At 37.3% G+C, this 17,196-nt stretch overlaps 1 protein-coding gene across 8 annotated transcripts in view; it reads right to left on the minus strand.

The window, feature by feature from the left end:
* CNKSR2 (connector enhancer of kinase suppressor of Ras 2) overlaps positions 1-17,196 on the minus strand; it is a 207,141-nt gene that overhangs the window by 73,189 nt on the left and 116,756 nt on the right. For all 8 annotated transcript variants that reach the window (XM_074534619.1, XM_074534618.1, XM_026791812.2 and 5 more), the window contains 4 exons: positions 12,940-13,073; positions 9,052-9,263; positions 5,108-5,197; positions 3,538-3,752 (listed from right to left, as the gene is read on the minus strand). In XM_074534619.1, the coding sequence (XP_074390720.1) occupies positions 3,538-3,752; positions 5,108-5,197; positions 9,052-9,263; positions 12,940-13,073 (651 nt within the window). The remainder of the gene's footprint in view (positions 1-3,537; positions 3,753-5,107; positions 5,198-9,051; positions 9,264-12,939; positions 13,074-17,196) is intronic.

Here is a 17,196-nt window from a genome sequence, read left to right on the forward strand (position 1 = left end):
TTTTCATTTTGCTGTGGTATTGGCTATCACATTGGTTATGTTCAGTGGACACAAACAAACCCTGTTCACTTTTCAAGTCTGCAACTGAAACGTACCCTTGACCAGACAGTTTTGATGGCAAAGGCAGGTCAGTAATACAATAAAAACTTTTGAAACTGGCGATTTAATGCAAGTTTAGTACCCTGACAGTCAGAAAAATGCTAGACTGACACAATCTTGTGATCATTTTAGAATATAACAATTTGAATCTACTGGCATTTTACAGAATAGCTTTTAGCAAATAACAACCAGGCACTTCTACATTACGATGGTAATTTTTTTAACACCATCCACTTTGTTTACAGCACAAAAAATAATACCATTTCTGCTGTGGTAATTTAATTCAGCAGTGTATTTTTTTGAACAAAGATTTTTCTTTTCTACAGAGCTATACATAAAAGCAGCAGAAGGAGCTGAAGTCAGCACTATTGTAAAAGCTGCTTTTCTGCAGAAAAGCTTCACAGTAAAAAGGTAATCAACCTGCTCATGTCAATAGCTGCAAAATCCAAAAGGAAAAAGGCCAGTGGGATGCATTTTAGTCCAAAATTATTTACCATTTGTAGCAATGGAGTCAAAAAAGAATGAAAACATCACTGAATAAAGGTAACACAGAATCAAAGACCAGAGAATGACACAAAACCTTACTGCTGAATGAGCAGCATGGCTTTTACTCCAGGGAATTCAGTAAAAGGAAAAATAGAAGAAAAAGAAGAAGAAATGAAATGTGCATACTTTCTATTTCACTGAGTACACACATTAAAAATAAAATTTCAGAACAAGGAGACCCCACACCAGACCCCAGATTCCTGGAGCTTCAATACTCCTTTGTTATGGACTTGAGAGTCATGGGGGTCCAGAGTCCTTACCCTCATATATTTCATACTTAGGGTTGCTTCAGAGACAAGGATTATTCAGCAATCATACCCAAGAAGTTACGTTTCAACATGACCAACTACATACAATGTACTGCATTTAAGAACAAAGAATGCAAGATAAAAGCTTTTAGATTGGGAATATCTATCTTGCCTATAACTGATTTGAAATAATACCATTACAGAAAAAATAGAACTAAAACCAAGTAACAAACACATTGTCATTCCAAGGCTATGGATAAAATCTGTAATCAGTCCTTTGAGCATTTAAATAGGGAAGTTGTGAACAGGAATGGTTATGTAACCTTTCCAAGCAGCTTCTGGAAATTTATGTGCTGTGCTGGCATACATACTTTAGGAAGGATGCTTAAGATAGTTTAGGATTAGATATGAAGATTTGAAAGAATTTTGAGAATGAGGAAAGGATGTGAAAACACAATTTTTGAAGAAAAACCTAAGAAGATCATTATAACTCTTGCAAGCAAGAGGAGTCTACAAAATTATTTGATTATAACCTGTAAAATCCTATATTGAGGGATAAATTTGGTAACTAAAGATGGTTCAATCCAGAGGATAATGCATAATGGTACATTTAAAATTACGGTTGGACTCAGAAGCCAGGTAAACACAGGGTAACAGATGAATACTCTTAAAAACAAGAGCAATGAGGGATTTGAGCTACTTAACAAGCCTGGTGGAGTGTTCTTTAGCACTGGGACCTTATGCAAACAATGGAGGCACTAAAGGTTCAAATTTAACTAAAGCCACATGGTAGAGGCTGCTCCTTATTTTAGAAAAATCTACTGGCCTGTGGTATACACAGCACAGAGTCACAGTATTCTCTCTTCCCCTGATATTCTAGCATGATGAAAACATTGACTTCTGAAAAAACCCAGACCAAACCAAACAAAAAAAACCTCCAGCTCTTTCACTACTATCAAGGTAGTTCTTTTACACTCAACTCATGCGTATCTGGAGGCTTCCATTTACAAATAATCTGAAATCTTTGAGAAAAACTAGGTAGCTGCTGATTGAAAAAAGAAAATTTTAATAGGACAGCCACTCTTTTAGTGATCTTTAAGATGCAATTTGAGTATAAAGTATGTTTTCATTGTCTGATTTATTGTCTATAGCTTAATAAAATTTTACTGCAAACAGATAGGAGTTCTTTGTGTGTTATCTGTACTCCCCCATTCTTTGTGTGCTCACTGCACTGTTTATTGAAGATTGGAAGAAAAGTTTTGCCCAATTTATTAAAAAACCTTTGACTCTGCTGTGTGGCAAAAGAAATATGCACCAGAATACTTGGGTGTCATTACTACTTATAAACAGAAACTCTGGAACTGCATAATAGCAGCCAGCTTCCAGAGGCAGCATCAGCAATATTCAGCTGCAGTGCACTGTAAATGCTTTGTGAAGGGCTCCTTTCTATTTCCCATTTTTTGGACAAATCAATAGTCCAAGATTCCTTTTTCAGTTTACTTCAAGCATTTTGTTCCATAACCAGTTAGCAGATCAATACTGATTTGTATTCTAAAGAATGGATAACCTTTTTTTAGTTTTATAAAGTAATAAGCTCCAACTAAACTTTCAAATAGATGCTGAAGATTTAATGGCATTACAGAGAGAGATGGCAATGGCAATGATGCACAAGAAGGATTAACTGATACTGGTGGAATTTGGGGTGGTAACATTTCAAGTGTTTTGTAGATGGATATCCAAAGTAAATGAAAAATGCTTGTTGTCAATTCTATGCTTGCTGTTGCTCATTAACTTCCAAACCAGAGCTTTGAGAACCCGCCAGTTCCTGTGTGCATTGTTCATTTTGTAGAATCTGGAAACTAGACTTAATACGTTATAGAGGGAACCAAAGCAAATAAAAAAGATGGTACCTTAAAATAAAAGATTTTGTTACTGCAAAGTGTCAGGAATTTAACATATACTGAGCAACAAATGTCACTGAGAGATGATTATTCTCTTGAAACATGGAAAGTGTTATGGGGTGAATGTCTTATCACATTTTAAATATGTTGTGATCTTCTAACTCCATTTTTTGGACACACTTAAAAACAAGCAAGTTACTGCAATTTTCCTTTTGCATCCTATCCAGCAGAACTGCTACCTTCACATTTATACCTGCATTCCTGAGGGCTGTATGTTAAAAACAGTTACATGCATTAGAGCTCCTCTTAACTCAAAGGGAAACAAACACCTCCCACAAGTTTTCCTGCCATTATCAGGCCTTCCAAGTACCTGTAGTAAAGGGGCTGACAACACTTAGCATATTGCAGTGATGGAGATGCTGGGAAGAAGGTATCTAGCCAGTCAGGAAACTGCTGCTGCTTCCTTTTCCATCAGCAGCAAGTCAGTCAAGGCAGAGATACCACACTGCATTTCAAAAGTGCCATTTTCAAATACAGGAAATAAAATAATGCTATCCATCCTTCATCTTAACAGCAAAATCAAGAATTCTAAAATATTTCTTTGAGACTTAGTTATTGTCTGAAGAATATAAATCAGTGCAACAGCAGCAGTCCAGAGAAGGTTTGAAGAACACTACTAAATCAAGACTATCTCTTACCACAAGCACAGAGAAATGACTTTTGTTAATATTATTTTTACTTACATGGTACATAGCAGTTTCTGGTCCAGGTGTGCCCATGACTTCTTGCCTCAATGACTCCATTTGTAAACTAGGCAACAGTGAGTAATGACTTGGACTACTACTCTTGTCTCCCTTCTTTTTGGACTTTTTCCCAGTATCCTTTTTGCTATTCCTTTGAAACATGTAATCTTCTTGACCTATTTTCTCATTGCTCATATAGCGAAGCAATGAATTTTCTGTTGAAAGGAAAGTAATGCAAAACATCATTGTGAACTTTTACATGCATGTAAATGCTTCCAGAACATGCAATATTCTTGCTAAGATCTACTGCCAATTTTAACTCTTTGGGACTATTTAATTTAAAAACCCATATGCTTCTTTGGTTCAGATATAATAAGAAAGAAAACTTCTGCTAGGGAAAATTCACGACTCTTATTCTGGTATGTTTTAAATAAAGGGTACAAAATAAAGAGAAGATGTCATCAATAAACTCTGTCTTGGAGTTTTAAAAAAATGAGCAATGATGGACCTATGATAATTTTGTGGGTTTTGCTACTTTTTTAACCTGGAGTCATAATTAATACAAAAGTCAGTAGCACCACACATTTTAAAGTAATTTGCTCTGAATGTTCATTGGGGATCATTCACCATATCATACATACTTTCCCTGAATACTCTTCCAGCATGTACCAATTTGTAGCTGACCCAGAAGCAATGTCTGTCAACTTAGGAAACCTCATCCGATTTCTTTTTCACAAAATTGTCTCTCTTTCCCTGCATTAATGTGAACTTCTAGTACCCACAACCTCCTGTGGCAAGATGATCTTCAGCTTGAACATGAACTGCACCAGGTCATTTTGTTTTTATCCAGCATCTGACAGGGATATTTGAGCTCTTTGCTCTTGTTTCAGATTAAACACTGACAAACCTATTTCCTTACTTCAGTCCACGTAAGCTTTTATAAAATTTTATTATGTCCTGCTCCCAAACTGAGAATGGCCAGCCTGTGTAACTGGCCCCAGTTCAGAAGTCAATTCAGGCATCTGATTCATTTTTATTGTCTCCTAAACTTTCTTGAATTCAACTGTATTTTTCTTAAGAGATTAAGAGACTGGAATTCCACACACATACCATGACAACAACTGACACGGCAGCAAAAGAGTGCTTCTAAATTTGGTCTTGTATTCTTTTCCTAATAATTCCTAAGTGTTTCCTTTTGTGATCCCTACTGAATATTTAGTTATTTTTACAGAAATAGCTATCATTGCTGTAACATCTTGTTCTTGGTTGATAACAGCAATCTCAGAGGTCATAATTTTGTACGTGGAGTAATGTACCCAAGCCTCACAACCCAGAAGAACTTATCCTCTTTGATTTTGAAGTAAATCCCATTCTGCTCTAGAATGTTTTCCAACCAACTTCTCAATCCTAAAATAGACTCTGCAAAAAATTAAGCATATATAATAAAGAAAATACCAAAACAGGTTCACAAACATATATAGCTAAGCAAGCAGCAAAATGATGCTGAAATATATAGCTTAAAGCAAGATAAAACCTTGCCTTGTATAAGACGTGTGTTCAGATTACTTACCTCTCCTAGTATCTCTTTTTATTTTATTGGGGTCTTCATAATCTCCCACCCAGTTATATTCTACTGGCATAGAAATAGGCCTCAGCTTCCCTGGAACCAGAGGAAAAAATTGAGATCGTGCACCATAAGGCAGCATTAACCCAACATTCTTTAGAAGAAAGAACAAATTATGTGCTAAGCTGCAATTCTACAAGGTTGCTTACGAAAGAGGATCCAGTGCTGCCTCTGAACAAGCGGTTAAGACAGGAGTTCTGTTCTCTTTAACAGAAAAGAAGCAGCTAAGTATTTAATGGAATTTTTTTTTAATTTTAGAAAATAAATCCAGTGCCCTACAAAGTCATCAGTAGAATGACGTCTGATACTGAAAACACATTCAAATTACTTCAGCTTTCACCGAGCAGTATCTATTTCTTATTCTGGAAGCCTCTGGCACACACATGGGAGAACTGTTTTAAAGCACATGGGAATTGTGGGTAACAGAAACTTGTGCATATCACTGAAGTACCTTCACAAATAGTATATTTGCTGGTGGGCTTACAAGATCCATCAGAGACTGAGAAAGGAAACAGAAAACCTCTACATGTCATTTCTTTTGTAGCATTTCATCCACAGAAAGCAAAGTACATTTTTATTGCTAAATTCACTTTGATCTCAGACAGCAATAAAAAGAACAGCTGAAGACTATTCTTTTAAATTTTGAATGGAAGCTGCTGAATTGATTTTAAAAAATGCTTCACGTATATAGTTGGAAATCAGTAAAATCAGTGTGCTAAGGAACTTAGTGGGGCCACTTAGAATGGTCAGAATGGTCTGAATTCTTTAGCAAGTTAAACAGTGTATTGAAACAAAGTGTATGTAAATAATATATTGAAACAAACCAGAGAAGCATAGCACATGGCATATTATCTGACAGACTGAAAACAAAATGTTTTCCCAACAAGATTTCCCTTGCACTTTTTAAATCAATCTACCAGTCACAAATCCAAAAAGCAAGTAAATAGTTTGATTTTAAAAGTAGCAAAGCTTAAAGTAAAAACTTCAAAAGTCCTGTAAATTATTTTAGTAGAAAATTCCTACATGAAAGTTTTACTCCACATTTTGAGTTTAAATTCATGATACACTGAAAAAAAAATACATGTTTATAATGAAAGCAGATATTCAAACATGTCCATCTCCCAGCTGAAGTACTGTGTCCATGGAAAACACAACACCACCATTCAGCCAGCATAATGATAAAAGTTTTTATGATCTTAAAAAAAAAAATTGACAAAAAAAGTTGTACATTCTGTTCAGACCACAGGATCAGGTCACAAATACTTCACTACTCAGGAAAATCATAATTTTCTCTTATCATTAATTTTACTATTTAGGGACACATATTTAAGTCTGATTGAAGCTGGTAAGATTTAGTGCACACAGTCATTTCCTGAGTGGGGAATGCATTTGGCTCATGTTTACTTGATCATACACAGCTCTCAACAGTTTCTTTTTCTAGAAATAAAACCTTCTTTTCTTTGTGAGGCTAAACACATAGTATCTTATTACCTGCACACTTAATAAAATAGAAAAGCTACAAAATTGATTGTTTAAATCTGACTGTTATCAAAAGTAACAACAAATTATCTGCAAAACCTTCAGCTGTTCAAAGTACCAGCTTTTGTATCTGGCATTAAAACTGCAATGATCAAATTTGTTTCTCTCCTTAAACTCAAGTTTCATTTGTTGGTTCCTCTCCTAACAACCTTGGTTTTACACCCCTATGGATTCCCTAATCTCTTTTCCATCGAAAGGACACTTAGGAAAATTTTCATCTTGCATGTGAACAGAAGCTTTCCAAGGCCAATTAGCAGCAACTATGGAAGACCTCAAAGCCAGTAAGAGCAACAAAGAGAAATATCTTTGTTAACATTGTCAAAAATATCAAAAGATTCCAGTAAAGAAATTACTAAGGGCCTTATTAACCTCTCATGAAGGAGAACTGAGAAAATTTTTGCAAAAAAGTTGACACATCACAAGATTAATGGTAAGTACATGTTGAAAATAATTATTTCTCTAGGCCTGGGAACTCTCTCTGACCTTCTTTAATGGGTGACCATAAGCCAGAAGAGTGTTATTGTCATTTTCCAGATTTCTGTGAAACCCTAAGGCCATGCCTACCCACAAACCTTATGCTAACAAATGCATGTGGGAAACTTTAGAATTTAATGCTGAAATGGTAATATTTTTAGAAAATACACTTAAATGAAAATGGACTTGACAATTCATTAAAAATGGAATTGAATTCATTAAAAAAGTGAGATCAAAAGTGAAAGACTGTAAAACAAATGTGTTAAATAATGACTGATTTTCAGTGGAGTCTTTGATCCATGTCTTTATGACCCTTTCTGCTAACAGAAAAAAAAGGTAGAAAAAGCTATCCTATAACAAAATAATAGATTCAGCAGTCCTTGAAGAAGAAATGTGTTCTTCCCTCTCAACCACCAGTATTAAAATTTAATGTCTGGAACAGTGAGTACATCTCTGTTAATGGAACTGACTGCAGCCACCAATTGTAATATTTGAAATACTGGAGTAATAAAATTGATGTATGCATTTTCAAAACTTAGTTATTTTGCACAGAATGGGCATGGTTAGAAAACACTTGAAAACACTTTGAAATCAAAAGGATACTGAAGATTTTTCAGCAGGATGGTGTACTTGTGTAGAAAGAGTGCATTTTGTGAAAATGCAACCTTTCATGTTGTGCAAGCTTGCTGCTCCAGGTCCTGAGGATACTTTACACAGCTCAAGTTCAATTTATATCAAGGTCCCCAAATGATTCTGGGGCTTGGCTGCATGATGTACTAAATCTATGCTTCCTCATAATTTACATCTATTTTCTTCACAAAGGGATATGATGACAGGACTGTCACAATAACTAACATACGGCTTGTGCTCACTTTTAAAGCTGAAGTAACACAGCAGGTAGGTTGAAAAAATGTTCAAGTGTGTGCTCAGCTAATACTATAGCAGTCAAAATAACTTTTTTAAACATGAGATATCCTATTCATTTTCTTCCACAGCCTACCAACTCTATGTCTGTACAATTTTATACTTGGCAACAGAAAACCAGGTCTCCTAGTCCAAAGCTAAACCAGTTACCACACTAGGTAAAGGAAGAGTTCCAACAGTTTCAAGGGTAAAATAAGTTGGAGTAGAAGGGTCTGAACATCAGAACTCTCACCAGAAATTGTTCCTGAATTCTCATTCTAAATAAGCCAAAATCCAAGATGTGGATGTAGCATAAATACACGTGTGCTTACATGCAAAATTCCTTTTGTAACAACCCATGGTCTCAAATAATGAGGAACTGCTATATGTAAAAAGCCACCATTTGTAACAAAGGAAGTTACAGGAGGTTAATACAGTATTACCAAAAAAAGACCACTGTCATCAGTCATATCTCAATTCTAAGACTAAAGAATTAGAGTTTTAGAGAGCAGTGCAGCATGAAAGCAGCAAGTCACCTCTTGGTAAATCTGAAGGGATTTGATTGTTGTTATACCTAAGAAAAATTTTCCAAATCTGAATTCCAAAGCTTATTCAAATCTTGCCCTTCCAATGAGGGAAACTCCATTCTGAATTTTTAGTAAAAAAATATGAGCTTCTGGTATATGTTTTTTCAATAAAATCATACTGAAACATAGTCTGGAAAACTAAGCTGATAGCAAAAATATATATACAGAAACCTCATCAATTTTAAACTGGACTTACCTATCATAGTAAATATTTTTTCCTTCCTATAAAAGAATAAGCTCTTTGGCTGAAATTATACTAAAGTAGTATTTAATTCTCAGCAAAATCAGTGGCCACCAGAAGTATTTCCATGGTTAAAAACAAAAGCAGATGCATGAAAATCCTGAAATCAACAAATGGTGATTATCTTTATGAGATCAATGCTGTACCATATGTTGGTGTGCTCTCTCTCCTTCCAGGACCACTTGTTCTTCCCTTCTCATACTCATAGCAGTACAAAACTGCATCTTCCTCAACCACGTTGAAGCGTTTCCGATACTCTTGGTCCAGAAATGAGTTTGGAGATTCAGATCCTGTATGAACCGGTTTGCCCACAATATGTCTGCCAACATCGTCGCAGGGGAGATTTCCCTTTTCATCCCTTCAGTTAAAAAGAAAAGTTTTTAATATATTGAGATAAAATACTGATTTTTTTATACTGTGAATATTGCAATAAACATGGGCCTATGCCAATATTTTATATGCTGAAACAGATGAAATCCACCCCACATCAGGAGCACATAGTATATATGCATTTATATGCCAGCTACCTCACACATTTCTGCTTGTTCAGTTCTTTACTGATTTATCCATCTCATGGATTTCTCTTGAAAATTATTATTGAAATAAAATTGATGTGCAAATACTCTTTTAATTTTTTCTTGTTTTTTTCTGGAATCTACCTAGCACTTTGGGATTTAGGGCAGAGGAGAAATGTTGGCCTTACATCACATACTTTTAAGACATGTCTACGTGGTAAGCGTCAGCAAACTCAGTCTGGTTCCTCACACTTTATCCCAGATCAAGATGAACCAGGCACGGAAGATGTACAGACACCTGATATAGTTTTGCACAATCATTTCAGTCTAGAAGTTGTATAGACACATTCATGCATTTTCACATACAGTGTGCAGCATCTGCTTATCAGCTGCTACCCCAGGACAGTGCTCACTCTGCACTTTGTGTCAGATGCCCATGATCTTTTTGCTTTCCTCCACCCCTGCCCCACTCTTTGAAAATGGAAACTAGTCAAAGGCATCAAACAAGAGAGCAAGCAGAGTTGGGTTAGGAGTCCTTTCTTGCACTAGATGAACTAGGACTTATATAGTAAATGTGCTGCTACAACTGCCTGGAGATGGCTGCAAAAGACCTGATCAGACAGCCATTTCTGGGCAGCACAATTAAGGGGGTCAAGAGAGAAGTCAGTATTCAAGAGGTAATCAAAAGACAAGCTGGGCCATATGCTCTTGTTGGAGTCCTTCAGCTACTGTGAACCTCCATGTGAGTTCCAAGCTGGCCACCATGCTGACCCCTACTTCACCTGGAATCTTGAGACTCCATCTGAGGACTAAGCAAAGCCTCCTCATGGCAGCCATGCAGGATGAGAAAAGGCCATCTTGCCTTGGTGTGACAGTGCAGCGTCACAGACCCCCGCTGATCACTACACTCACTTTGGCCAAGCTGCTTTCCCAGAGCAGGCATGGTGCAGGCTCAGGGAAGGAGGCTGGTGCAGCCCCAACAGGGCTGTGGGCTCTCCTCCAGCCACACAGAGCCCTTCTGTGCTGACAGAGCTGGGCACCCCAGCAGGTAACAGGATGGACACTGACATAAACCAGCCAGATGCTGATTGATGCTGCAGCCACCATCAGGGCTGGCCCAAGGAAGGCAGTGCAGCCTGACCTAGAGGAATCTTTACTGCAAGCATGGAGTTAATACAGAGCCATCAGGCAAACATCCTTTGCCACAGCCCTCTAGAGATGAGGGCTCCAGTTCCCATCCCCAAAGGTGCTTGATAAATATGAGCAGGCACTAATACACAACCAGCACTCCTAAGCAACCAGCACATGGCAAGTGTTGGTCCCTTTTTGTCATGCCATCCATGAGAGGATATGTCAGCAGCTGTACTGTCTGTGGGTATCATCACCCAGCCTTTGGGTTTTACAATTTATATCAAAATATCAAGTCTGTTCCTCTATTCTAGGAACAAAAGGAGGCTTGATTGTTTGCTTTTCTTCCTTTGGAATGGCAACAACAAGCTGAGACACAGATGTTGAGCAGTTTGATAATACCCAAAATACACACATGATTTAATATAGTTAATCATGGGCAAAAAATCTGATGAAATGCCCTAGCAAATTATTCAGAAACACTGCACCCTATGAGACAGGTGAACTCAAGAACAGTCCATTTGGATTAAGCTGATGAAAAAATTCAAATGTACCAAGCCTAATCTCTCTACAAGATTACAGCTTGTACTAATATGTATTATAAGATTTAATCTGAATTGGTCCAAACTACTGCATTATCATCATGATTTAAGAGATGTTATTAAAAATAATCACAATTCATTTGGAAGTTCTCAATTTGTACAGCAGAACTCAAAAACTGAAGAGTAGTGAATGTTTAGCAAAAATAATTTAAGGATGAGGATGCACTTCTTATCAAATAAAAATATTGTGATGGTAAACATAATCAGTTTCAGGAGCACTGGGTTTTTACCATACGACTACTGCATTCGAAGAAAAACACACCTAAGACTACTCTTTGGTTGGGTTTTTCTTCCCCCCCCAACTTTTTTTATGCTATTGGATTGGAATTAAATACTTGGTTCTTTTCTGTAAATTTTCTGAAAACCATGCCCTTAAAATATTTATGTGAGCATAACAAAGAATTGTTATCAGGGAGGTAAAATATGTATTCGATTACTGTGCACAATTCAAGTGTCATGACTAAGGATGTTCTCCTTTAATCTAAAGAAAAAAAATAGTTATAGTGAACTAGAGTATGGTTAGTTCAACTGGATTATACATGCCACATTTGAAATAATTATTTTTTTCCCTGAGAAACAGAAACCAAGCCATGTACATGGAAGGAACACGGGACACAGCTTAAGGCTTCACAAAAGGCTTCTGACATCCTCATGAAGTCAAAATCACACTTGTGCCCTGCAAGGTTTTTCATATATCTGAAAAGTAATAATTTATCATAGAATGTTAAGTCCTCCCCAGGAGGCAATTTAACTTGCCATATACCTCACTCTTGGACAAGCCCCTGGAAAGTCCTGTCAGTATCAGGTCATACATCTTATCAACTGGCTAGAGGAGCTGCTGATAAGAAAGTGTAAGAAAAACTCGGGTACAAGACACTGAGGTGCAAGAAAGAACATGCTGCCCTTATAACCTTTCCAAGAAAGGTAACTAAAAGAAAAGCAACAATTAATTTAAAAATACATTAACTGGACATATGATACCTGTGTCTAAGATTATGGAAGCTTTAGGAATTCTGATTCCTCTTAAAGACAATCCTAAAACTCTGGGCAGCCACTTTTTGCACTATTTGTAGGCCATAATTCTCTCAGAGTTTCAGGAATTCAGGAATCTGTGTACATTATGGAATTATACTGAATCATTGGTGGTTGTGTAAAGGTAGGCTAATGAATCTGCAAGGAGGATCTGCTGCTCTTTTGGCTCAGCAAGTCCAGAGACCTGGGAGAAATGAAAATGCTGTTCCAGGTGGCAGGTCAGAGTATTGGCTGTACTGACAGGGAACAGCAAAGTCACTGCACAGTCTGGCTGAGTGGCCACACTAAAACACAAACCTGAAATTTCTCAAATATCAGAGAAAGAAAACACTATAGCAGGACTGAACAGTTCTGTTCTTGGAGTTGAAAAGTTTCTTTCATTTAACTCAGACTCAGTTTCTGCATTAACATTATTGGGCAAGGAGACAAATATGAGCTCCTTTCCTAGTTACAGATCCAGGGTTTCAGGTAAATTTTGCTCTTCTGAATGAGACTGTTGCAGCCAATTGATGACCCCATATATGAGAAAATAGGGTACTGGACCTTCTTTTCTGAAGGCTACTTTTTGCAGACAAAATACTGATTCAGAATATTCTGGGTCTGACTCAACACATCTACCCCTAATAACCAGTATACCTACAAAATACAGTATTAATACAGTATTATCCACAGGGAAGACTAATAAATACGTATGAACAGAATGGTTACTTCACAAACTTTTTTTTTTCAAATTGTGCTGAGAAATGGTCTTTTTTACCTTGGAACATAAGGTTCTGTTGGAGGAGGAGGTATGTAGAGATCCTGAAGGGCAGAGCTGTCTCTTTTTGTAGGTGTGCTGATAGTGCTGGATGGAGTAGCAACACTGCTTGTAGGGCTTCTAGGAATAAGAGGCTGGTTCAAAAGAGAAAGAGAAATAATCAGGATTATCCTTATATATTACACATTTTTATTTGTAAAAGCCAAAAGCTGAATTAGTTCAGAAGTCTAAAGAAACAGTTAGCAGTTCTAATATTCAGGGTGATTTTAAACTGACTAAAAACCCACTCATGCTAAGAGGACAAATCTACAAATGGATATGTATTGTGCTTATAAAATTGACTCCTCTGATTGCATCTTTTTCTCTTTAGCACAGCAAGTTTATTGCCAATGCCCATAAAATCAGTGATCACATGAGCTACTGGTGAAGGCTTAATGAGTAAATAACAAACAGAATCCAGTTAATTCCTTAAATAAACTAACATTGTAAAGAAAAAGTCTAGTGTTTACAGCAAAAGGTGCATAAGTAGGTATTAAATTGAATGTCAAGTCCTTCCATCTGCTCTACAGCTTAAGAATTAACTGCAAAAGCCTCAGCTTATGCCTGCAGATGCTGTTAAATCAGGTGCTGCATCCCCAGAGCACACATGCTATGAAAGAATCAACTGGAGATTATTATTATTATTATTATTATTATTATTATTATTATTATTATTATTATTATTATTATTATTATTATTATTAATTCTCCTGGGTACACTCCTCACAAAATAACATTTACTCACAGGTAAATAAACTGTACCTTCCTTTCAAAATAATAATGCATTCTAGCTACCATTCTAGTCCATACAGTATCCTTCTCTTAATCACATTTTTTCACAAGATTTTCTAAGTCTCTACACAGATGCAGAAAAATCAAATGAGATGAAAACTTTGTTTTAGTCTACTTAATAACACATCTGTCTATAAAAAAAAGCCTTGTCTGGCTTGGTTTGTGTGATAGCTAAACTCAGGCAGAAGAAAAAGAAAGAGCAGAATAGCAAGTTCAAGAGTATCTTCATATACCCAAAAAAGAATCCAATATTAAAATATACTCTGCTTTGAAAGAGTTTTTTCTCCTCCATCTTTTTGGAAGTATATTCCTTGAAGAAAGAAGTGCTAGGATTGAAGAGAATTCACTATACCTAAAATTTCTGACCTTAGTAACTACTTAAAGACACAAACATTTCACACTGTATTGATGGCAGAGAAGCTCTAAATGTGGACTGAATGGGTGCATAGAAAGATCCTTCTCCCAGCACTGTTACCAATACTTTATAACAGAGCAAAAGGGTGTTCCTGTGCAGAATAATAAATTCTCATTTTCTAGATATTAATCTTGACACTGTAGCAGAAAACCCAAAAAGTTTAAAGCAGGATCATTTCCAAAATGTTGGCCTTTCATCAGCTGGTGATAAGAGATACAAATCTATGCCTACCAAGCCAAGGCCCTACCACTGTGCCACTTGTTTACAATCTGTATGTAGGAACAAAAAATATCACTTAGGAAACCTCATCCTTTAGACAGCTACTGCCTTGTTTTGGAACAGAGCTGTGTTAGGTGCTATGTAGCCCTAACAAAATAAAATACATGCTTAAAATTTGCTTGTTAAAACTTTGCAAGTCCACCTTTAGAGTGACAGCTATAAATTGACAGGTTTCTGGGTTTGAATGTTCAAAATCTGTCTCCTATAAACAGTGATACTGCTTAACTCTTCTGTTGCTCATTAGAGTTAATGTGAGTATCCTACAGCCAGGCCAAAGAAAGACTGCCAGTACTTACAGAAAGAAAGGGAGAAAGACACACACAAAAACCAGACAGGTAAAAGACTTTACAACCACTAAAAACAAGACAAATCTACAAAAATAAGAATAAAATTGGTGGCAAGAACAGGTCAAAAACCCCAAAACAACCCAAAACAATAAAAACATCCTAAACATCCTCCCTTCTCTCTTTCAGAGAAACAAAAATCTTATCCTTTAACATTTTCATCTGTGACACTGTAGCCATAGACGTTTTTGAACCACTAATACAACAGCGTTTGCTACCTTTCTGATACCCTGCACTTCTATAACAAGAACACTTTGTGGCTTGCTGAGTGGCCCACTGAATTATTTTTCATTGTAAGCCAAGAGGATTTTGTGACCTAGATCCTGTTTACACTCGTTAAGCCCAAGCTGTTTGCTCATGGCTCATACCAGCAGAAGCACTGAGAGGAAGACAAACTGTGTAGACGGGTTTGCTCTTCTCTATTTAGAGAAAGTAGTCAAGCCTTTACTTTATCTGCATGAAAAGGGAGGTAAGAGGAGAGGGGGACTTGGAGACCAGAATTGTGGCCGTCAGTGAAACCAAAGTCAGTCAAACCATAAGCAGTGAGCTTATGGTTTATCTCACATAAGGAAAATAATGCTCAAGCATGAAAGCGTTCTGGACTTACAAGAGTTTGATGTGCCTCTGGTGATCCTGACAAGCTGCTGCAGGGCTAGAGGACACAGAGAAAGAATTTCCCTTGTGTTACAGCCTAGAATACCAGGCTGCAACTATATAAATTCTAATGATATTGTCCTAACTTCTGGAAAAAGAAAAAAAAATGCTGAAGTCTGAGGAATCTGTTTGGTACAACACACAGCCCTGACATACAAGTCAGTTTGTCCTCCAGGCAAATTGCTGGCTGATCCTGGAAATCAGTTTGGGTTTAGACATCTTTGACAAATGCGTATTTTGGTTTATCTTTTAGCACAGGAAGGTGGTTGAAACAGTGAGTGCAATGGGAAGAAATGGTATTCAGTCTAACCCAGAAAGCCATGAGCTATCCAACTTACTGAAGGCCAGTGGTTCCCCATCAGAGGTGAAGACACAGTATAACTGTGGACACTCTGAATGACTGTGGTACCTCACAGGATGGCGAAGCAAATTCACCGTCCCAGGGCACCTGGAGCTCCCAAGGGGACAGAAATCACAATCCAATCCAATCCACGTGGAGCTACAATCCTGTAGGATTGTCCCAAAATATACTAGGATGTCTCATTTATTTTCAATATTGCTTTTGCATTGTCAACCTCAACTCTGCTTATTTCCAAACAAACAGAAAAATTGTCCAAATACAAAAAAAGGGAAATTCCAATTTAAAAGCCCCAGCATTTATCATGATTACATCAGTAAATCAGTAGGTTAGTAAGAATTTTTACATGGTAGGAACATACAAATGGTCTCTCCTGGTAGTAGCTCAACACACTGAGAGCCTTGCTGTAACTACCACCTTGTGCTGTACAAGTTCGATTTCATTTTTATGTACAGAATGAAAAAGTCTTCAGACCCCTCTGGTTGAAAAGAAAGCATTCAGAACATGGCCTAAAAGTATGGTACACGTACACAGCATTTTGCATAGGAATTTAGAGACCTCAACTGCTCAAGACAATCTGGTCACATGCAAGCAATCAGCTCGTGCAGCTCTCTGCTTCAAGGGCAGCCACCCAGAGGGCCACATGCAGGCTCCTTGGTCACAAAACCACAGGCAACTCCATCAAGTATTTCTCAAGTGGATGTTTGGAGATCAGTGGTATCACTGGTTTAATTCTCTGCCAAGGAGTAGAGATTCTCCTGCTGCAGTTCCTTCTGGCAGGCTGGTCAGGGCAAGTGGGATTGCTGAAACAGCAATAAAACTAAAGCATTTTCAGGTCTAAAGAATTGAATACTTAGCCCATGGGAAAAGCCTGACAGAGAAAGTTTGGAAGTTACATATTAAAACTGGAACAACCTAAAAATGTCACACAAATGACCCTGCATCAATCTTAATCCACAATGACAGACACAAAAGCTATAATTCAATATATTTTGGAGTACTATTTCTCAAACATTTTGAATGCACCACCCTCCCTCAGGTTCATTACTCTTTACAGAGCCTTCTCTAAACTGCTGCTTGGCTGCAGAACAGGAAAGCAACAGTCTTTACTCACAGCAGCTGGGGAAAAGGAAATCCCTGGCAGCACTGACTGGCAGCAGACAGGGCCCCTCCCTTCAGTAGCTGTTCTGCCCCTGTTTGGCTCTGCCCAGTGGTCCCCACCTCCCTCTTGCCAACAGGACCCGTTGCTGCTTTTTGCACTTCCAGTCCTGAAGAAACTGGGAGGGCGTTCCAGTGAATCAGCATATTCTTTTTGACTTTTCTATCTAAACAATGAATGTAATCAATATGTAATATACACTATCTAAAATTATTTT

Source organism: Zonotrichia albicollis, chromosome 2, assembly GCF_047830755.1.
Source record: "Zonotrichia albicollis isolate bZonAlb1 chromosome 2, bZonAlb1.hap1, whole genome shotgun sequence".
In the NCBI taxonomy this organism is placed as follows: Eukaryota; Metazoa; Chordata; class Aves; order Passeriformes; family Passerellidae; genus Zonotrichia; species Zonotrichia albicollis.